This window comes from Polypterus senegalus, chromosome 3 (assembly GCF_016835505.1).
Source record: "Polypterus senegalus isolate Bchr_013 chromosome 3, ASM1683550v1, whole genome shotgun sequence".
Classification (NCBI taxonomy): domain Eukaryota; kingdom Metazoa; phylum Chordata; class Cladistia; order Polypteriformes; family Polypteridae; genus Polypterus; species Polypterus senegalus.
The window spans coordinates 130,711,575-130,735,696 of record NC_053156.1 but is presented as its reverse complement, the minus strand read 5'-3'; the positions used below and the strand labels follow the sequence as shown (position 1 = coordinate 130,735,696).

The following is a 24,122-nucleotide window of genomic DNA, read 5'->3' as shown; positions in this document are numbered from 1 at the left end:
AAACAGTAGCAAATGAGATACTTTACTAAGTGCAACTTTTCCATTTGTCTGGAAATATTGCCACGTAAGCAGATGGCAACATTATTTGAAAGTGTTTACCTGGCTAGAAAATGTTGGTTTGACCAATGTAAGTGATTGTGCAATTTCATAAAAATATATATACAGTGGGTACAGAAAGTATTCAGACCCCCTTCAATTTTTCACTCTTTGTTGTATTGCAGCCATTTGCTAAAATCATTTAAATTATTTTTTTTCCTCATTAATGTACACACAGCACCCCATATTGACAGACAACAAAAAATAATTTTTGAAATTGTTGCAGATTTATTAAAAAAGAAAAACTGAAATATCACATGGTCCTAAGTATTCAGACCCTTTGCTCAGTATTTAGTAGAAGCACCCTTTTGAGCTAATACAGCCATGAGTCTTCTTAGGAAAGATGCAACAAGTTTTTCACACCTGGATTTGGGAATCCTCTGCCATTCCTCCTTGCAGATCCTCTCCAGTTCTGCCAGGTTGGATGGTAAACGTTGGTGGACAGCCATTTTTAGGTCTCTCCAGAGATGCTCAATTGGGTTTAAGTCAGGGCTCTGGCTGGGCCATTCAAGAACAGTCACAGAGTTGTTGTGAAGCCACTCCTTCGTTATTTTAGCTGTGTGTTTAGGGTCATTGTCTTGCTGGAAGGTAAACCTTCGGCCCAGTCGGAGGTCCTTAGCACTCTGGAGAAGGTTTTTGTCCAGGATATCCCTGTACTTGGCCGCATTCATCTTTCCCTCGATTGCAACCAGTCGTCCTGTCCCTGCAGCTGAAAAACACCCCCACAGCATGATGCTGCCACCGACATGCTTCACTGTGTATTGGACAAGTGCTGAGCAGTGCCTGGTTGTCTCCACACATACCGCTTAGAATTAAGGCCAAAAAATTCTATCTTGGTCTCATCAGACCAGAGAATCTTATTTCTCACCATCTGAGTCCTTCAGGTGTCTTTTAGCAAACTCCATGTGGGCTGTTATGTATCTTGCCTCTCCTCAGTGTGTGGAGACAACCAGGCACTGCTCATCTCTAATACAGTCCCCAAAGTGAAGCATGGTGGTGGCAGCATCATGCTGTGGGGGTGTTTTTCAGCTGCAGGGACAGGACGACTGGTTGCAATCGAGGGAAAGATGAATGCGGCGAAGTACAGGGATATCCTGGACAAAAACCTTCTCCAGAGTGCTAAGGACCTCAGACTGGGCTGAAGGTTTACCTTCCAGCAAGACAATGACCCTAAGCGCACAACTAAAATAACGAAGGAGTGGCTTCACAACAACTCTGTGACTGTTCTTGAATGGCCCAGCCAGAGCCCTGACTTAAACCCAATTGAGCATCTCTGGAGAGACCTAAAAATGGCTGTCCACCAACGTTTACCATCCAACCTGACAAAACTGGAGAGGATCTGCAAGGAGGAATGGCAGAGGATCCCCAAATCCAGGTGTGAAAAACTTGTTGCATCTTTCTCAAGACGACTCATGGCTGTATTAGCTCAAATTGGTGCTTCTACCCTACTAAATACTGAGCAATGGGTCTGAATACTTGGGACCATGTGATATTTCAGTTTTCCTTTTTTAATAAATCTGCAACAATTTCAAAAATTCTTTTTTTTGTCTGTCAATATGGGGTGCTGTGTGTATGTACATTAATGAGGAAAAAAATTAATTTAAATGATTTTAGCAAATGGCTCCAATATAACAAAGAGTGAAAAATTGAAGGGGGTCTGAATACTTTCCGTACCACTGTATATATATGACTTGATACACAAAGCCGCATAAAATTAATCGCACCATTTTCCTTATTCGAGCATCAGTGAGAGCATGCAGATTACATGATAACTGTGTTGTTATGCATCATTGATTTAAACTTTTAAAATTCATGAATTCACAGGGATGTGGCATGATGTGCTGATACTTTTGGTTTCCTCAAAATTTCAAGAGACAGAATTAGAATCTAGACACTGCCTATCGATTTTTCCTTATGTATTCTAGTAGTCCTCCCACCAAACATGTGTTAGGTCAGTTGGTTTGGTGTGTGACTGAGGGGGTATGTGTGTGCGCGCAGGTCTGGCCACTTGTAAGGTGTCTTCCCACTTATTAACCAGTGCTGCCAGTTTGGCTTTAGCCGCATTTGACCCTAAGATGGATTAATTAGGGTAAGAATTCAGACATTCGTCAAATTAACATAGATTATGCATTGTCCAGCTTTCATTCCTGCCTTGTCAAGATAAGTTTTTCTACATGAATGCACTACTCTTTTCATTCATGATTTTAACAACTCACAAATGGCAATACTAAATCAAGTTCAACCAGCTAAGATGTGCACAACATGCCACATAAAATGAACCCAGAATGATATGTGGAATCATTTGTTTTATCTTCAATCATGTCTTTGTTTTCTGTTCCCCACCCAGGCCAGCCATTCTTTGTATCAATGTGAAGTACAATATGAGTAGGTGCTTAGAAATATTCCACAAGTTACTCATATTCATATTTCTGTTTCAGGGAGCTTACTTGATTTTCTAAAAGATGGGGAAGGAAGGGCGCTGAAATTGCCAAATCTTGTAGACATGGCAGCACAAGTGAGTAACATCATGGGAGAGAATTCCATGTTTCTTTGCATTTTATACTTCAGAAAATCATTTTTGTAACACAAAATATATTTTCTCCAGGTGGCTGCTGGTATGGCATATATAGAAAGGATGAATTACATTCATCGAGATCTGCGGTCTGCTAACATTCTTGTGGGTGACAATTTGGTTTGCAAGATTGCTGATTTTGGACTGGCAAGACTGATTGAGGACAATGAGTATACCGCCAGGCAAGGTAAGACTTGGAACATTTCTGATGCTACCATTTTTAGATCTGATCTTAATCCTTAATGCAGACATTATAATACAGATTAATTATGTAAAAGTTAATGATCATAAAAATAGTTCAAAGTCTCATAAAGACTCCCCCTATATTACCCAGGTAACACCTACAACCAACACTTGCATATCAAGTGGCAACACTTACTTATTGAGGGATATTTTTTTCATAGAAACATGATCATCTTGTTTGCTCCAGGATGTCCCTCAGGGATCAGTTCTTGGCCCTCTACTCTTCATCATTTATATACTTCCTCTCAGTGCCATTATTAGAGGGCACAGTCTATGGTTTCATAGTTATGCTGATGATACACGGATTTATTTACACATGGCATATGCAAACATTACCTCGTCCTGCATTGGTTGCCTGTTCAGCTGACATCAAACACTAGTTGTGACTGAACACTGATAAAATGGAGACTTTAATTATTGCATCTCCAGGCACTTTAAGGAAAATAGATGTCTCAGTAAAAAATCCCAGACTTTATTACATCTTTGTCTGCACAGTTTTAAAATCTTGGCGTTATTCTAGATCCCACACTCTCATTTGATCTATATATTAATATTGCCACCAAGGTTGCCTTTTTCCACTTTAAGCATATTTCAAGGCTGTGTCCATTGCTCTACTGTAACTGAGACACTTATTCATACTTTTGTCACCTCACGAATTGAATATTGCAACGCTGTGTTTGGTGTCCCTGCTCAAAACCTAAATAAGTTACAATATGTACAAAACTTAGCGGCAAGGAAGGTTATACATTTAAAAACCTGCAAGCATATTACTTCTGCACTTCTAAGATTACATTGGCTACCTGCCTCTTGCCACATTCAATATAGACTTTTAGTTTGTAATTGTCTTAATGGTCTAACCCCACCTTATTGCCTTCTTTATCATGCCCATATATTCCATCACATTCACTTAATTCTTGTGTCTCCTAGCAGTTAACCATTCCATTGTGCAGACTACGCGCTACAGGTGATAGGGCTTTTAGTGTATCATGGCCACAGTTATGGAATGCCCTGCCTTTGGAGCTCCATATGCACCTCCCTTTCTTTCTTGTGTGCCTAGCCCACTGCAGCCATGTCATCTTATTTTTTTGGAGACTGGAATAGAACTCAATTTGGTCATAGTCTGTCATACCTCATCTATGACAAGGTCAGCAAGATGTATTAACTAATGTTCCCTTTTCAGCACCTTTACTGTTATCAACCTTTAAAAGAATTACTTTACCTTTGCAGTACCAATCACATCAATCTCAGCTGACCCTTTTTTCCTAAGTCATCTTCAGAAGACAGGATTTTTATTGACTGGGATGTTTTTGGGCAGTGTCAGTGTTGAATACGCTTGCGCCACTGTCACTACTTGAAACCCCAGAGGGCTGATGTTTAAGATACACTGTGTCCAGCATGATCAAAAATTTTATTGCATAAAGTCACCTTTATGTAACCTTTTGTACCCCAGAAAAGTTTCTTTATAATTCTCATTAACATTTATAACCTCCTTGGCATTTACTCAAGTAACCGTTAAACACAAGTCAGGCTTGGGGTGGCATGTAATAACGCGCTTTATAGTGTTAAGCCCAAATAACTCTTGAAACAGTATTCTGCTGCCATCCAATGGATGACATCACATTGTGATGCTAAGAAAAAAATATGTATTTGCTGCCACTGTATGATAACTTCTAACACAATGACAAACAAAAATTCATAAAGTCAGTTTTAGATCAAGCTGAAACTGAGCCATTGTTCGAATGGAGCAGTAGTGAAGACGATGTGAATTGGTCATCAATCATTGACACAGAATGTGAAACAGATGTGTGATATAGCACTGCACAACCGAACCATCATGATATAAGCAGTGAATTCTGTCACATGAAGCTTTAGGGTTGTCTAACATTAGCTGCATCACAAAAGGCAAAATAATTGAAATCAAGTGCAATGACAAGCAAGACATGGCTCCCTAAGCACTGTCTACTGTGTTGCCTGCAATAATACAGTGTGCCTTTGATCATGCAGTCAGACACTGTTATTCTACCCTCTCGTGCAAGCAACAGAAAACAAATATAAGAAAAGTGCACAATAAAATGTGCTTCCGCTGTCCCAATTGCAACATTGGGCTCTGCGTTGGTGACATATCATACAAGGAACATGCACTAAATCTGCATCAGTACAGCAGTGGACACTAGACATATCTTTTCTACTGTATTTATGTTGACATTTTGGTATTTACGTGTTTTTTTATACATGATAACATTTCTTTCTTGTTTTTTGGCTCGTTTTTCCAGGTGTAATTTTAACACTAAGAAGGCTAACTAAAAGAACAGCACCTAGCATTTGAATTTTAAATGTGTTAGTGCCTCTGTTTAGAAGACCTGAATCTCTATTTTAGCTGACTTAATTGTAATAGATTTGATTTTTTTATTGATGTGCCTAAGCAAAGCTGGATATTATAAATAAATAACCTATGTGGTTATAAGTTTGTCTTAGCCTATGTCTACCTATATTTTCTCTTTTGAAGGTGCAAAGTTTCCTATTAAGTGGACAGCCCCTGAAGCAGCATTATATGGAAGGTTCACAATCAAGTCAGATGTATGGTCTTTTGGAATTCTTCTTACAGAACTTGTGACTAAAGGAAGAGTACCTTATCCAGGTAGGGTACAATGGGATACTATCCAATCAAAATCAGAAAATCAAAAATTCTGCACATATTCATTTTCAGAGATGAAAAATTGTAATCTACTTTTTATTTATTTACATCATAGAATAAGGAAGAAAAATTCTCATCAATGGAGCTATGTTGTAAAGTAGCAGCTATATATATTGTGTGGGGTTCTCGTTTATTTCTACCATATGATGCTAAAAGATGGCTGGTTGCAAATTACCTTAGGTCATGTGAACTACAGAACATTGGGCAAGTCAGCTTACTATATTGTACTTCATAAAGATTTTTTATTGACAATAATAATTATTGAATATATAAAACAAAGGGGGAAGTCCAATGACCAGCATTGCCAAAGGACAGATAGTAACATACCAGCATTACCTACAAACATACAGTTAGTTATAATTGGATATAATTGGACTGTCCAATAACACATCATAAGTATCAATGATGATACTTGTATCAGTGATGTGTGCTGTTCAAACTGATGAGGAAAATGATTAAAGTCTTCTTCCCACATTTCATCTTGCCACATTTTCTTGCTGTTGATGCCAATGTTAATTCCTGACTGTTCCCAAAAGATTCTGAAACTTTCTTTTTGCTTTATTTCTTATTATGTTCCTGAAATATACACGTAAATATTTGATTTATATTGTTCTGCATTCTTTTTTGAATATATTCATAATTGGGAACATAATTAATAGGGGTATAAACATTGACAATAACAAACAGACCTGGTAATCTATCTAAATGTAGTCCTACGACTTACGAACGAGGCCACAGCTGCGACACATGTGCCTCAGTAATTGCCACACCATCATCTTTGGCCTGGGGATGCTGCAAGCGGTAGTTGGAGGGGGGCGATTTCGCTGCTCGCGCAGTTCCATAGTCACTGGGGCCATAGCTTTTGCTAATGTGCAGGACGATGGTTCGCTGCCCGCCCACTACGGCGCCGCAGCTGCTGGTCCTGACTGGACGCAGGCTGGATGGAGCGGAGCGGGTGCATTTCACTGCCCACCCAGCACACATGGCTGGTAATGCTGCAAGCGCCGACCCGGTTGTGGCTGAACGGAGGCCATTGAGGGTGGACAGGGCGGCGGGTGCAGCATTGTAGTGTGCCTCTGATGACTGCCTGTTGAATTGGGGTTGGGCGATACACTACCCACCTTTTGGCCACACCGTATTCATTCTCGTTGGGCGGACGCTGCAGGCAGCATACTGTAGTGGAGGTGACTGTGTGGTGGGCGAGTGATGAAAACCCCACCCCCCGGCCTCCCTCGCCACCTCAAGTCATTCTCAATAGCAAGCCTGCTTGTACTGTTACGCACATAGCAGGAAGTTGTCTCTTGTCAGTACATCAGACGTGTTGACGGGTGCCTTCCTGCTGTGATAGCATGGACAGTGCTGTGCAGAAGAACTCATCTTAACCTTTTGTCTTCACCCTTCAAGAATGTCTCTGAAACGCAAATCTGATGCAAGTGCCGATGATATAAGTAAGGAAGGACAGGAATTGGGGGTTAGTATGTTTTGAAAGCGACAGTATTGCTGCAATAAATTATTTCATCAAAGGTCGCGTACAATCACTGCGCCACCGTGTTCCCATGTTTAATAGCATGCTTTAACTCCTATCATCATGCAAATGATATCACGTATACATCTCAGTATTTTAATTATTCAGAGAGCTGTAATATCACGAATGTAATGGATTCTGTGTCCTGGAGGAAGAGAGAGCCCGAAAGCATGTAGTGACTCACACACATAGAGCACATAGAAGATCAAATACAAAACAAAGCATTTAATGTGCTACTTTAGTTATGATGGGATTTGAGAAACTAGTAAATTAAACGATTTTAAGATGAAGTTTATGATGTAAAGTGGAAATTTCGAGATTAAAGTTAACATTTCATGCTTTTTTCCCCACTGTGTGCCTATTTTTTTTCTCTGTACCCTAAAAAGCTTTCATATGAAACTCCAATGGTGGGCTATGACTCGCTTTTTCACGGCGACTTTAATATCTGACAACTTCTTTTTTATTTCGGGCACTTGGCGAACTTGAGCTTTCGAGTTTTTCCAACACGCTATGTCACTCGATCTACTTCCTTTTGTGGTTTATACCACTGTTTGAACTAACAAATAGTACGTTTTTCCTTGCCTCCACTTGGTATTCGCTGAACTTCTTCTATTTCCCCCGTGCTTTTCTCATTGTCTTCTCACAGAAGGCTGAGCTTAAGGGCTATTTATATTGATTTGCATATTCAAAGAGCCGTAATTCTAGGAGGAGATGGGGCAGGACAACAGGTGCGTGCATGTGCATTACTTTTCACGCTGACTGGGATTTATGTAGTGGAAGAACGTGGAAGTTGGCGTTCGCTTAGATTTATGCATCTGGATTTTTTTGTGTGTAAGCACACTTCTGCTTTTGTGCTCACACCATGTTATAGTGCGAATTCTACACACGACGTTATGCATGAGGCCCCTGATGTATTCTACGAAGTGCACTTAAGTAGATGTCACATTATGCAACCCTTTGTTGTACGGTATGTCCGATTTGCCGACCACAGTTTCCTGTCTAGTCACTGAACCCTCTCCAATTACTCGAAAGAAAATCACTGCCCTGTCTGCTTTACCAACTGAGCTCCTCACTTCCAGTGCACTCATGTACACCTCTTTTTCTGACAACCAATGGCATCTGTCAGATGAGCTGTTCAAAGGGTTAACAGCTGCAGGGAGTTCAGCAACAATCTGTCCCCATTATTTATTTTTAATATTCTGTTATGATATGTAAAATTCAAGACATCAGACAAATGAGCTTCTCTTCTGTTTGCGAAGTCCACAGTCCTCATGCTCCCTGTCAGAGCCACTGGTGCTATACTGGCACTTTGCGAAGGTTTAATTGCTTCAGTGCCTTCAACTGCAGTCTCTGCCCTTTTTTCCATTCTGTTTTAGTACATAAAAATATGAAACATCGGATAGATGTCTGTTCTATTTATGAGGTTCAAAACACAATATAATCAAACATCATTTCAACGTTCATAAAGACAGTTATGCTTGCTAGAAAGTTGATCTCGGTGATTGGTGTGTCATTGTTCCAACTAATTTACCACCTTAGCCTTGGAACCCTCTGGCTGTCTCTTCGGCTGCACGTCCCATTCACTGACCTTGCTTCATGCTGTCCCTATTTAACCATGATCCATTCTCTCCTGTGCTGATTGAAGTCGCACAGTGCTTACATTGATTGCGAATGTGACACATTCTCCACTTGTTTTCCCATCCTCGTAAACAATTGATCCAAGTGAGGATATGTCTCACCACCAAGCCACTTAAAGGGTCTTGTTCCTATCTAGCAGCCAGTGATATTTCAAGAGTACTTAGTGTCTGGAGATCATAGTGTGTTCAGATCAGTATGTGATATTGTAGAGCAGGGGCAAGTATTTGGTTAATGTGTAATGTGTAGCAATGACGTTTGAAAGGACAGAAGCGCCAAAATGGTATATTCAAGGCACCTTTACTTAGTATGCATGTCTACAGAAAAAACTTGGGGAAACCAAAGCAGAAGGAACACTCCTGCTGGTAGCTGAGAATTGAAGTCTCTACTCGGCCGTATTGTCACTTTCTCATTTTCACAGTGACAAGCAGCTTCTCCAAATTGATACGAACTGGGAGCAAATAACTGGGCAGTTTAAGCTTCTTACCATCACTTTACCGGCCTTCTGCATTAAATGAGTTTTTTATATTCTAAAGTCAGATCACAGCGGGCCACTTGAATCTAACAGGCACCTGTTAATTTCACTTTTGATTTCACAAATTTATTTTACAAAAGTCATTTATGTCAGAAGTGCTAATATTCAAATCTAACACTGCTGGATTTGCATTTCAACGTCCATTGTCTGTGCCAGTGTGAACAAGGTCTTTTACTTCTTGAATAACGCAGTGAGTGGTCCCCGTTTCCTAGCTAATCCTTAATCCCTAAGCAAACTAGGTGTGGGAGGCGCTAAGGTAAAGAGGTGTGAAAAAACACTTTGTTTCTGTAGGTCTCCAGATCTAAATCCCATTGAATTGGTGAGGCATTCAATGAATCAGAACATTAGATAGACTGCAGAGCCATCGACCAAGGACCATCTTATGTGTGCAATTAAAAAATGAAAGTACTTAGACTGTGAGCTTAAAACTGGGACCTGTAACTGGTATATTGACAAAGCTTAGATTGTGTTAAAGTGGTTGAGCATTGAGGATGTCACTATGAGATGTGAAACAAAACAGAATGATAGATTTCCTTTTAACCCTTTTTTGGAAATGCATAATAATAACTCTTACAGTTTGAAATGAAATGATCACTGGTGTGAAGTGGTACATATGAAACTTTTGTTTGTGTTGTATATGCACATTGAATAATTATCTCAAACTTACATAATTGCTGCATTCTCAGATGGCTGGAAACTGTATGTAGTTGTGTTCATGGTGCAATAGTAACCTGGTCACCTTAGGTACAGGTTTGGACACAGCAGTGAATTCCAACACCAGACCAAGGAGGGTCATTATTTTACCCCTAGGCAGATAATGATTATTTAATCATTTTTGATAGGTATGCTTTGTTCGATTGGCTGCCGATCTAAATCATAATTTTTTATTTATTTATTATTTTTTTTTTTTTTGCCACGAACGTCCTACTATGTGCACAAAGAGTAGAAGTGGAGGATTGTTTCACGAGAAATGACTTAGTCTTTACATTAAAAAAGTAGAGTAATAAGCTAAAAAAAAAGAAATCGGAAGAATCGTCCTGTGCTATTAGACAATTAGATGACAAGAAAAGGTACTTGAATGATATCATACCATTTTATTTTAGATACATAGAATTTTTTCATAAAAAAATGTATGAACACTTAATGCATTTGCAGCTTTTTTAAAGATTTGTACCGTGTTTATTATTTGTTGCTATGTGTCATACAGCATAAGTTTTTGGTAAGAAACAAGTATAACATAATTAAATTGTATATACTTTATATAAATACTGTAAATTTATATTTTAACAGCAAAAAGCTGTAGTACGATTCCTGATTAAATATTAGTAAAAGCTGTACATGTGTTTTTACATTTAAGCTGTGTTTAATTTCCAATATCAATTAATTGATTGCAGGAGAGTGTGCGTGTGTGTGTACATATTTTGTTTTTTTGTTAGAGAAATGGTGAAACCTACCTTATTTAAATTAAGCTTTGTTTCAGATAAGCACATTACAGAAAAAAAATAAACAATATGACAACTTGTAATTTATGAGAAGCATTTCATTTTCTTTTATGCCATAATATGTCATTTAAGCTTACAGAAACACCCATGGTCTATAGTTTAATTGTAAAAATATACTCTCATAATATAGGACATAAAGATTCTATGCGTTTGGTTATGCAGGAACGTAGTGTAAAAACTTTTCTAAAGGGATAAAGGAAAAAAAAATCAGTGTCAGCATGGACAAGTAACATGAAATTAGTAATAGGTAAAAAAAAAACCTGGTTTGAGCATCCATAATTGTTAATTACTAATATGGTCCAAGGAGTTCATTCCACCCACAAATCAGCATTTAGACTAATGCTTTGGCTTCTTGGCTGGTGCTGTCTCAAATAGCATCTCTGGCTGAGTTGTCTGCATCAGGCAGAGAGTTAGTGTGATCATGTGATTAGACAGGCACATGGAGGATGCAGCGTTGTGTTTCTCTTTCTTTGTTGCTTCATTTTAATGCCCTTTACAGCTTGTGACATGACAGCATACAACACAGAGTGACTGGTGGGGTTTGTCTGTTTGTCCAAAAGATCAGTCCATCCCAGCAGTTAATGTAAGGTATACTCTTAAAGCAACAATAGTAAGAAATGAGTCCAATTACTTTTTTTCTACCCAACTTGGACCCTTCAGTTAGTCAGGGACCCAAGGCTGAAGCCTAGGTTGGCCTATTTATTAATCCGCCCCTGATATTGTGACATTTTATAAGTACATTTTTAAATTCCTAATTACCACTGTGTAAGTTAATATTTGTTTGTTTGGTTTTTTTTTTTTTAATTTTGAAGACTCATTCTAAGGTTACAGCTAGGTTTTTTAACAAAAATGTTTTCTTTGTCACAATTTGTGATGAGGGCAAATGGGAAGAAAAGGAAAGGATGGTAATCTGGCAACCGAAGTACAACCTTCAATATGTGGGAATTATAATACATGACTGAATTTGTTTACTTCACTTAATGATTATGGAAAAATAGCATGATATATATGAAATATATATGCAAAGAATTTACACATTTGCCCCAAGGCTGTCCAGTTGATAAAACAAGTATATAATCAAGCACTGGAAACACTGAGACGGAACGCATGTACAGGCAAAGGACAGAAACGAGTCAAAGTAACAACTCGCCCCATATGGAACACATTCTGTATTGTCTGTGGCCTAACCAAGTCATCTACAGTGATCAAACTTAGCATGTGTGATTCAGTCAAAGACCATACAAAATGAGAAAATGCATTATAGTTTCTTCTTCATAGAAGATGATTCCACTCACAAAGAGGTGCTGGTTTAGGATCGCTACATTTCATACATCTAGCTCTTCTTTTATAATAGAAGTCCCTTCTTAATTATAATTAGTTGTAGGTGTACTGCATTTTATCTCAATACCTAAGTTAAAACCTGTATATTTATTAAAGTTAAACTTGGATGAGATTAAAGCTACAAGGGCATGGCATTGGCACACTGAGTCTATGAATAAAATCTTATTTAAGGCACCCATTCTCCCCTCCATTCCATCACCAAAGTTATAATCGTGTAATAGAACACCCTAAAATGCATTATTAATCATTGTTAAACTTATTCTTACTAACAATATTTTGAAATATATGTACTATAGTTCTGTCTAACCAATAAACACATACTAAAATATTTCATAAATAATGTTCAATAGAGTCTCAGGAATAAATGGTGTATGAATAGTGGCCCACAGAAACCGTCTCTTTAATGTTTCTATCATAGGGACAAAATTAAAATTGTTCCTCTCTACATTAAGAGCATTCATCAATCCCACCATAAGAACTAGATAGATAGATAGATACTTTATTAATACATGCTTAAAGTGGAATTGAGTTAAGAGGTTTTGTTTAAAGGTCATTCAATTCAAAACTGAGAGAGCCTGGATCAGCCTGCCATCCCTCATATGTAATTTGCGTCTCCCAAGACAAGGCATGTTTCTTCATAAAAAGGAGGATCTCATTCTGTTATTGTTTGCGTTCTTTTTACATTTCTTTTTAGGGGGAGTACGGGTTTGGGGCAACCACCTGTAACAGCTTTAGCTATACTGCCATTCATCATCTTATCTCCCTTAATTTTTAGTTTTTTTGTTGGCTTTCAGAAAATGAAAGAATAGGCCTGTACAAATCCAGAATCTATTAAGGGAGAATTAACTGTATCAGTTCTTTTATCATATCCCTTTTGACCAAAATAAAAGATGAACACCATGTACAAGTTGTTTAGACAATAAATAAGAATATTTCAGAAAAGAAAATCATATTGGACATTGGTTAAATCCTTGGGTTATTAAACATTAGCCCTTAACAACAATGGTGCTCTGTAGTAACCATTTTAATTGAGACCCACTGTAGCCCTGTGGGTTTTTCATTAATCCAGGCTGCAACCAAACAGCTGTCTACAGATTTAAGAGTATGTGTAGCGCTCAGCGCTCATCTCCAGACGTTCTTTATGAATAAGTCATTGCAGCAGAGTAGACATCTTCACCTCAGAGTGCTTACATACAGTAGACAATACTTAGTTTGGTGAAACATGCAGTAAACATTGTGGTGGAGTATCAAGTCAAAACTGCCTAATGCCACATGTTCTGCAAGATAGAACTTGCAGAATTCAGTCATTATCCAGTGTTTAGGAAAGAATGTTGTGTTTTATGTACTGTCAAACAGGTGGTAAAGGTACTTGCCACCCTGATTTCAATATTTAATTATTAAGATGTGAGCAGAAGATAGTTGATGGCAGTTATCATATAACAAAATTTCAGATGGCTTTCAAATCTGTTAGCCAGGCATATGCTATAGAGAATATAAAGCTTACAGTATATTAGCCTTTAATCTTCAAGGTAAGCTTCCAAAGAATTGGGGTGTAGTGCACTACCTCATTACCTCCGGTGTCCCAGGTGGTATTGTTACATTATGTGGTGTGACAGATAGAGGGCGCTATCGTCCTCTTGAACCCTTGGACAATATGCCAGACACCAGATAAAAGTCCAAAATAATGACTTTTTATTAATACACAGTGCACAAAGCACCCTCCTCTCCACAATACTCATAAATCACTATAATACTCAAACAATCCACCACTCCCAGACGCGTTGCCACCCTTCCACCCAGCTCAACTCGTCGTCTGCGGATTACCCACAATTCTTTATAGTCCTTGACCCGGAAGTGTTTCGCTCTCTGTCCATGTGACTAGGAACACTTCCGGGTCAGATAAAAACTCCTTTTTCTTCAACCCGGAAGCACGTCATTCCTCTTGTCCATGTGACTCGGACGTACTTCCGGGGTGTAGGGCAAATAGTCGCTGTTCCTCCCTGCAGCGCCTTTTAGCAGCCCGAGTGGTATCCAGCAGGGCTATAGAGGAAAACTCCAATGTCCATAATTCCCTGCTGGCATTCGGGGCACCTCCATGCTGCAGGGAGGGCTCCACCTGGCGGCGTGGGGGTACTGGCTGGGATGAAAGGTCGGCCATATATCACAGTGGTTAAAGTTAGGAATTAAACATACTTTTTTATTTATTTTTTAAATATGATATAACATTAGATGGTAACTTTTCTCTTATTGTGGCAGGGTGTGATTTCTTAAATATTTGTTTTCCTTTTTGTGAATGTCGACTGTATAATTAACTGCCGTATTTTTTCTTGGGACTGAATCATTGTGATTACAGTGACAGCAGTGTCTACAAATTGTCTACACCTTGCCTTTTTTCCTGAAAAAAGACATGTGGCATTAGAGCTTTACATTTTTTTTTTGGATGTTAACTTAGTTTATCTAAGGGACCAGTCATACTTGATCTTGGATCGGTTTTTGTTTCCTACTTTGGTGCCGATGCTGTGGTCCCCCTGCAACCCTGACTGGGATCAAGCAGGGTTTGAGAATGTTAATGTGTGTGCACTCATTATAACAACCTCTTGTGCTTGAATTCACCTTCCTATTACTCTGTGCACATTATGAATAGCATCTCAAAATTATTATTTTTTTATTTTAACAAAATCCACTGTGCAAATGGGTTTCCTTCCATCACTAATGCCGCCTTCCACCACATTCTAAAGATGTCTGCCTTCTTCAGTTGCTTTCCATTAATCATAATCTGGATCAGGCCAGACACCTCTACCTGTCCATCTCTTTATCTACTGAGTTTCACTTATTTAGCATAAAGTCAAAAACAGCCAGAGCTTGACTAATCCGGAAATCGAACCTGAGCTCCTGGAGTTGAGATAGCAGCTTCCAGCCTTCTCGTAAAGCACTTTGAAGCTATTTGCTTCATATTGTCTATCCATCCTCTTCTGCTTATCCGAGGTCGGGTCGCGGGGACAGCAGCTTGAGCAGAGAGGCCCAGACTTCCCTCTCCCCGGCCACTTCTTCTAGCTCTTCTGGGAGAATCCCAAAGCAGTCCCAGGCCACCCGGGACACATAGTCCCTCCAGAGTGTCCTGGGCCTTCCCCGGACCCTCCTCCCGGTTGGACATGCCTGGAACACCTCACCAGGGAGGCGTCCAGGAGGCATCCTGATCAGATGCCCGAGCCACCTCATCTGACTCCTCTCGATGCGGAGGAGCAGCGGCTCTACTCTGAGCCCCTCCCGGATGACTGAGCTTCTCACCCTATCTTTAAGGGAAAGCCCAGACACCCTGTGGAGGAAACTAATTTCAGCTGCTTGTATTCGCGATCTCCTGCTTTCGGTCACTACCCATAGCTCATGACCATAGGTGAGGGTAGGACGTAGATCGACTGGTAAATTGAGAGCTTTGCCTTACGGCTCGGCTCCTTTTTCACCATGACAGACCGATGCAGAGCCCGCATCACTGCGGACACCGCACCGATCCGCCTGTCGATCTCACGCTCCATTCTTCCCTCACTCGTGAACAAGACCCCGAGATACTTGAACTCCTCCACTTGGGGTAGGATCTCTCCCCCAACCCTGAGAGGGCACTCCACCCTTTTCCGGCTGAGGACCATGTCTCGGATTTGGAGGTGCTGATTCTCATCCCAGCCGCTTCACACTCAGCTGCGAACCATCCAGAGAGAGCTGAAGATCACGGCCTGATGAAGCAAACAGGACAACATCATCTGCAAAAGCAGTGACCCAATCCTGAGTCCACCAAACGGACCCCTTCAACACCCTGGCTGCGCCTAGAAATTCTGTCCATAAAAGTTATGAACAGAATCGGTGACAAAGGGCAGCCCTGGCGGAGTCCAACTCTCACTGGAAACGGGCTCGACTTACTGCCGGCAATGCGGACCAAGCTCTGACACCGGTTGTACAGGACCAACAGCTCTTATCAGGGGTCCGTACCCCATACTCCCGAGCACCCCCACAGGATTCCCGAGGGACACGGTCGAATGCCTTTTCCAAGTCCACAAAACACATGTAGACCGGTGGGCAAACTCCCATGCACCCTCCAGGACTCTGCTAAGGGTGAAGAGCTGGTCCACTGTTCCGACCAGGACAAAACCACACTGTTCCTCCTGAATCCGAGGTTGACTATCCGACGGACCCTCCTCTCCAGAACCCCGAATAGACTTTTCCAGGGAGGCTGAGGAGTGTGATCCCTCTATAGTTGGAACACACCCTCCGGTCCCCCTTTTTAAAGAGGGGACCACCACCCGGTCTGCCAATCCAGAGGCACTGTCCCGATGTCCATGCGATGTTGCAGAGACGTGTCAACCAAGACAGTCCTACAACATCCAGAGCCTTAAGGAACTCGGCGATCTCATCCACCCCGGGGCCCTGCCACCAAGGAGTTTTTTGACCACCTCGGTGACTTCAGTCCCAGAGATGGGAGAGCCCACCTCAGAGTCCCCAGGCTCTGCTTCCTCATTGGAAGGCATGTTAGTGGGATTGAGGAGGTCTTCAAGTACTCCCCCACCGACCCTAACGTCCCGAGTCGAGGTCAGGCACCATCCCCACCATATACGGTGTTGACACTGCACTGCTTCCCTCCTGAGACGCCGGACGGTGGACCAGAATCTCCTCAAGCCGTCCAAAGTTTCTCCATGGCCTCTCCAAACTCCTCCCATGCCCGAAGTTTTGCCTCAGCAACAACCAAGCCGTTCCGCTTGGCCTGCCGGTACCTATCAGCTGCCTCCAGAGACCCACAGGACAAAAAGTCCTATAGGACTCCTTCTTCAGCTTGACGGCATCCCTCACCGCCGGTGTCCACCAACGGGTTCGGGGATTGCCGCCACGACAGGCACCGACCACCTTGCGGCCACAGCTCCGGTCAGCCGCCTCAACAATAGAGGCACGGAACATGGCCCATTCTGACTCAATGTCCCCCACCTCCCTCGGGACGTGGTTGAAGTTCTGCCGGAGGTGGGAGTTGAAGCTACTTCTGACAGGGGACTCTGCCAGCCGCTCCCAGCAGACCCTCACAACACGCTTGGGCCTACCAGGTCTGACCGGCATCTTCCCCCACCATCGAAGCCAACTCACCACCAGGTGGTGATCAGTTGACAGCTCCGCCCCTCTCTTCACCCGTGTCCAAGACATATGGCCGCAAGTCCGACGACACGACCACAAAGTCGATCATCGACCTGAGGCCTAGGGTGTCCTGGTGCCAAGTGCACATATGAACACCCTTATGCTTGAACATGGTGTTCGTTATGGACAATCCATGACGAGCACAGAAGTCCAATAACAAAACACCGCTTGGGTTCAGATCGGGGGGGCCATTCCTCCCAATCACGCCCTTCCAGGTCTCACTGTCATTGCCCACGTGAGCATTGAAGTCTCCCAGCAAAACGAGGGAATCCCCAGAAGGTATGCCCTCTAGCAACCCTCCAGAGACTCCAAAAAGGGTGGATACTCCAAACTGCTGTTCGGCGCATACGCACAAACAGTCAGGACCCTTCCCCCCACCCGAAGGCGGAGGGAGGCCACCCTCTCGTCCACCGGGGTAAACCCCAATGCACAGGCTCCAAGTCGGGGGGCAATAAGTATGCCCACACCTGCTCGGCGCCTCACCGGGGCAACTCCAGAGTGGTAGAGAGTCCAGCCCCTCTCAAGGAGATTGGTTCCAGAGTCCAAGCTGTGCGCCGAGGTGAGTCCGACTATATCTAGCCGAACCTCTCGATCCTCGCGCACTAGCTCAGGCTCCTTACCTTCAGAGAGGTGACATTCCACGTCCCAAGAGCCAGTTTCTGTAGCCGAGGATCAGACCGCCAAGGTTCCCGCCTTCGGCCAACACCCAACTCACACTGCACCCAACCTCCTTTGCCCCTCCCATAGGTGGTGAGCCCCCATCGGAAGTATATATATATTATTATATTATATATATATATATATATATATATTTATTGAGATATATATAATATAGTCTATTAAGGCTGCTAGTTGTTGAGTTACAGCTTTGTGTGAGCCAAATCTTTAACTGGTGTTTAGATGGTACCTTGGAGTGCAGTCTCTGGATTGTCACTTGGCCTGTGATTGATCATTTTGTCAGATAAGGTGCAAAGTTTAGTTTTTAGGCAGGCATTACGGTGTAGTGGTTGAGATTGTGGACTTCAAACGCTGAGGTTGTGGGTTCAAATCCTGCCACTGACACTGTGTGATCCTGAGCAAGTCACTCCACCCGTGCCCCCAATTGGAAAAGAAATATAACCAATTGTATCTAAAATGTTGTAAGTCACTTTGGATAAATGTGTCGGACAAATAAGTAAATGTAAATGCTAAGGCTGCATTAAAAGAGAGGCACGGTAAAAAGGAAGATGATATTAACAGTGTATATCTGGCTTTTTTAAGTTGAGGACTTCTGTTCCAGCCATAGCTAAAATTTTTGAAGCCACGCTTGCCCTCTGTTTAAGTTAAAGTGGGTTAAAGTCACAAGCAATGAAGTGTGACACTTGGAGGAGGTAATAAAGGTTAACTACAATATTATACAATACTTGTCTGGTCATTTTTTATGATGAACTATTTAATTTAATATTAAGGCATTTGTTTTAGTGGCAGTGGTGCTTCTACTCTTTGCAAACTCCATTCAGACAACATTTAGTATATCTGTTAAGCTGGATAAATGAAAGAATGAATGGATTAATTGATTAATTTATTCTGTTTGTCAATGAATTGTTTAAAATAGTATGTCAGTTTAATGAATTACATATGAAAAATTTAGTATACAAATGTTCCTCTTACTATCAATACCATGCTCAGAGTACTCCTAGAAAAGACATTCCCATTTGTGACCAACTTCCTTGTCCCTCTGGCCAGTTTGCTTGTGTCATCGCACTGACATCCCGTCTGGGTAATCCAGTTGGGATGCCCATTCTCCTCCTACAGGGGACCATGTATAAAAATATCTGTCTTTTGTAAACAGCTCTTAGAATATTTTTGTTAAACCCCTTGAATTAAAGTTGAAAGTCTGTACTTCAATCACATCTTGATAGCTTTGTTTCAAAACCGTTGTGATGGTGCACAGAGTCAAAATTATGAAAATTGTGTCCATGGTCAAATACTTACAGAGCTGACTGTATGTATTCCGATAAGCATGATGCGTGTTAGCTGCCTTCACAGAACAAGTTGTTGAACACAAATGGGAAGGTGTGTCCTAGTAGTACTCAGAGTATGGTATTGATAATAACAGGAGCATTTGTGTACTAAACTTAAAATGAAATGTCCGGTGAAAATAGTATAAAAAATTAAAAAGAGGGATTGAAAATAATTTCAATCTACACTCGTAACTCCCCCAGTTTAGAGTCATCCGTCGGCCTAATTACACGTCTCTGGAATATGGGTGGAAAACAAATCTGCTCACTAAGGATGACGTGTCCGACAGGTCAAAACTGGTCTTGAGGTTCTGTGAAGCACTAACAGTTGTGCTACTAGCAGGACCACATTAGTATTATTTATTAGTGCCTTTTTGTGTGTGCTATTCATTTTTATTTTTAATTGATTCATCATATTGTTATTATACTAGAAATGTCATCCGATTGCGTTTAGCGGATTTTGGTTGCTACATTTTTGCTAGGCATGTAACACACACCGTGTGACCCCTGACATCACAGCAGCCATAATTTAAAAGATTGCAGTGTACACTGTGAGCTGGGGGGCTGATTGCACATCTAGAGGATATGGACGCTCCTCGGGGAAAACCCCTACTAAAAACGGTGACAAGACTATTTTCACGTTGCTCCTTTCCTTGCTGGGCTTATTTGCGGCTACTCTGTCGTGTGATATGCTTTCCACGCTTTAATCGAGAACTAACTGCATACTGAGCTTGTTTTATTTCTGAAAGAGACATTTTTGTTTGACGTGTTTGAATAAAGTTCCTGCCTCTGCAATCTCCTGTGTTTTCTGTGCAATTCTGTGACACTTGCATGACAAAACCTTATAACATTTGAACTTTTAAAACTGGAAGACTTGTCTTGAGTTAATAAAAAAAAACCTTGGGAGAGAGTCTTGCTTCAACTTCAATTGTTTTGACTTTCACTTTGCTTGAACTTTTGGACTTTAACAGTTTTGATACGTTTTGTAAATCCTTTGAATTCTGATGTTGATACTGGTCTCCAGTAATATTCTGAGTGTTATGTTACACCCAGCTGAAGCTGCATTGAGCTAATAATATTATTTTTATTTTTTTTTTTTGCCCCGAGAAATGCTAGTGTTTTTTTCATTACTGTATACTTTCTATACACTCGGAGATCTAAACTAAGAAGGCTATTTATGGTGACCCTTTTTTGCTGTTTCATCATAAATTAATTAAATGCTCCAAAATAAGTTCAAGTTCAAGAACAGTTCAAGAGAATATCACAATGTTGCCAATGTGCAAGTTTTCTCTACCCCCAACATTTTTTTTTTCAGTTCTTTTAAACGTTATTCAGAATCTATAAAAGATGGGCATTCATAAAATCAAGACACATGCACAGAGTTTAAAAGTAAAAGTTGTTGAATCAATGTTAACAAGGCACTCAAAGCACCAGAGACAATTTATGATGAAATAATTCACTCCATGTTGTTTGCTTCTATTTCAGAGTTTGAGATAAATGGTCACTCCCTTTTTGCCACTTTGATTATAGGGAAGGGCTCCACAAGGGGTGCAAATGGCATGAAAGTGTGGTTTAGAACAAAAAAGGGCCCTCAGCATTTATTGCCCAACTTTGCGTACTTTCTGCCAAGACTTGCTGCAGTTGTCAGCCTGACTGGTTTTATTGCTTCAGTAACATGAACATTTTCCATCAATGTGTCACTAGCAAGCTCTGTTAAAATGCTCATCGTTCTGTTTGTAGCTCCAGAGCAGTGCAGGCTTTACTGTGTTCAGCCACAATCCATGTAGCGTAAATGACAGAACTTGAGTTAGTGAACAGATGAGTATTGTAATGCTGCATTCATAGCTTGCTTTTCAAGTCCTCGATATTCCTATGCCGGACTTCAGACTGTTGTGGAAAAGTGTTAACTGAATGTGCCATGTTTCTGAACATCATGGTGTCTCGCATTGTACTCTTTTTATGATAGTGATGGTTACATTGCACATCACAAAGGTTGGCTGAGCATCATTTTAAAACGACAGAATTATGAAAACATTGTTTTCAATAAATTCATTATTAAAGTGACGTGTCTCAGCTGTCAATCTGTCTCTCAAGACGTTTTGATTTAAATATTTTTGCTAGCTAACTTGCAACCTGAATGTTTAATGTTACAGCCACAATGGAAGATTTTCCTGAGGAAAAAAAATACAAATTTAAATGACTGAACTTGTTTGTCTGGAGTGATAAAAACACCAGAATGAATTCAGTATGAAATATGCTTGATTATTCCTTAATCTCCACGGATATACTGTAAATGTATCCGGCTTGAACTGGCTTACCATTTGTGCACTGTAAATGAGCAGGTGATTGGCGAAGACTAGAAGTAAATGAGAGTGTGTCTGGCCTAAAGAATATTTGCTCTGTGAGAACTTGGCCCCTGATCTATATCAAGCAGCAATGGCGGTGTCAAACCACTTATTGCAGGTTTGTTGGTGGCAACAATGCTTTAATTATCGGTGTTAAAAATAAAGAAATAAAACTGAAAGCTGACTGGTCAAAAAAATGATGGCTCTCTTTTAGCTCCTCTGTTTGATATCTGTAATCGTTAACGTTTACTTTCACCTTGCAGGAATGAATAACCGTGAGGTGCTGGAACAGGTTGAGCGGGGCTACCGGATGCCTTGCCCTCAGGACTGTCCTAGTTCTCTTCATGAGCTCATGGTTCAGTGCTGGAAAAAGGACCCAGAGGAGCGACCAACCTTTGAATATCTGCAGGCCTTCCTGGAAGACTACTTTACTGCTACAGAGCCCCAGTACCAGCCAGGAGACAACCTATGATAGCCGACTGTTGTGCTCGAAGACTGCAGGTTTGAGATGAATCTCTCTTAGCTTCCAGTGCCATGACTGATTGCCTTAAAAGGGCAAGCACTTGACTTCAGAATCATCCGAAAATGTGTACAGCTTCCAGGTGTTTCCAAACCATCACCATTACCCTAAAAGGCCTGAAAAATTCTACTTGAATGAGAATTGGAGAACTGTATGATCAAGCAAGCGGTGTTTTAGGATTTCACTTTAGCAGGGTGGGGATGTACTGTAATGAGTAAATAAATGCCTGTATTCAGTGTAAATATTAATTGCTTGTTTAATTATACCATGTTTTACATCTCTTAATTTTTTTTTTTATTAAATTTATAAAAAGCTGGTAATGTTACTTTTCAGGTCTCAGCTCTTGAAATTAAAAAAAAAAAACTCAAAGTAATTGTTTATTGTTAGCAGTTTTCTTATTTTATTCATTGTTAAAAAGGTGCAGTAGTTTTTGCAATTCCCTGCATTTTTGTTCCAATTTAAAGTCTTATAAATAAAGAAAAAAGATCTGCTGACCAGAGAAGCATATCACTAAAACAACAAATTAGAATGTGAGGGCTTTAAAGTTATCTATGGTGCAAATATATGTATAAAGAATATCTACAAAGGAAACAACATCAGTGTACATATGTCAGCACATAGTTCATCAATTGCCCGTTAATAAACTATCTACAAGTTCACTAGTAAATTTAACTTTTTATGTTTTATGTTTTTTTCTTTTGCCAAGGTTCAGAGGCTGATGAGAGGCCCTGTTTTTATTGCGGCTAGCCAAGATGAGATATGAAACCAACACAGACAGAGTTATGAACCGCCATCAGGTGAACGGTGTTCGTGAAAGTCAAAGAGCTTATAAAAAGTGCACTGTAGAGGGAATGTCCTGAACTGTGGCAATTATGCAACTGCAAAATTATTATAGCAGCTCGTTCCAAGCATGAAATTGTCATTATTTCTGTTGCACTGTCATTTTTTTATGTGTCATTTTTCATTCTTAGTTGTACACCTAATGTTATGTTATTTTAAACATAATGTGTACACACATACACACACACACACGTATTCCTTTTTTTGCATTTACAGCCAAACCTGTATGAATGCAGATTTTAGACATCTCAAATTAACAGGCACTCTGGATGACACTTCACCGATCATCTTAATTGGAATGTCTGAAGATTATTACTCATTGGGGGAAAAACAAAACACAATTTGGTTAACTAAAAAACTTTCATAACATACAACTTGTATGCAGACTAACAATTGAGTTATTTCATTTCTCATAGCCATGTGTTGCCAGGCCCATACCTACATTGTCTAAACAGCAATGTTCCCCGGCAGTCATCTTGTGATAGCCGTTCCTCTTTTCCATGTGCTCAGCAGTCATGAGGCCCCCGGGATCCTGTGAGCTGCTTCTGTAAGCACCGTGTCCTCTGAAAACCCAGCTGTCTTTCCCTTTGATATGCCGCTGACCGTGTGTGTCAGCCTTCAATTCTGTTGCTTTTGTAAACATTTAACTGAAGGTTACAAATCACTGGCATGGAGGTGTTCTGTTTTGTTGTAACTATACAGTACTATAGAACAATGCTTGTAACATACTTTTCATTTGTCTGTTAAGGGATGAGGGAAATGGGCGGTTAATTTTTTTTGCTTTTGTAAAAACCACTTTTATTAATTAAGTTACTGACATAAATGAAAGGAAAGGAAATAAACATTTTGCACAGTTTTACAGCGTTCATGTTTTATCTGATCCATTAAATATTCTATTATGGGCCTGTTCTTGTCTGTTTTAGAATGCAAATGTGTAACTATGGAAAAGAAGAGCATAATCTTGTTTCACCGAGTATCCTTTCAAAATGCATAATTTTATGTTAAACACAGCATTTTGTTTCTTTGGGTCATAGTTGTTACAGTGATTAAGGGAAAAGCAAACAAAAAGAGTAACGACTCTGGCTGTACTGCAAGACATGTTCT

The 24,122-nt window shown here is 40.6% G+C and overlaps 1 protein-coding gene across 5 annotated transcripts in view; it reads left to right on the top strand.

The window, feature by feature from the left end:
* The window catches only part of fynb (FYN proto-oncogene, Src family tyrosine kinase b), a 241,711-nt gene extending 217,837 nt beyond the window's left edge, over window positions 1-23,874 (top strand). For all 5 annotated transcript variants that reach the window (XM_039747944.1, XM_039747947.1, XM_039747943.1 and 2 more), the window contains 4 exons: window positions 2,535-2,611; window positions 2,702-2,855; window positions 5,418-5,549; window positions 21,922-23,874. In XM_039747944.1, the coding sequence (XP_039603878.1) occupies window positions 2,535-2,611; window positions 2,702-2,855; window positions 5,418-5,549; window positions 21,922-22,130 (572 nt within the window). In that variant the 3' untranslated portion in view covers window positions 22,131-23,874. The remainder of the gene's footprint in view (window positions 1-2,534; window positions 2,612-2,701; window positions 2,856-5,417; window positions 5,550-21,921) is intronic.
* The last annotated feature ends 248 nt before the right edge of the window (window positions 23,875-24,122 follow it).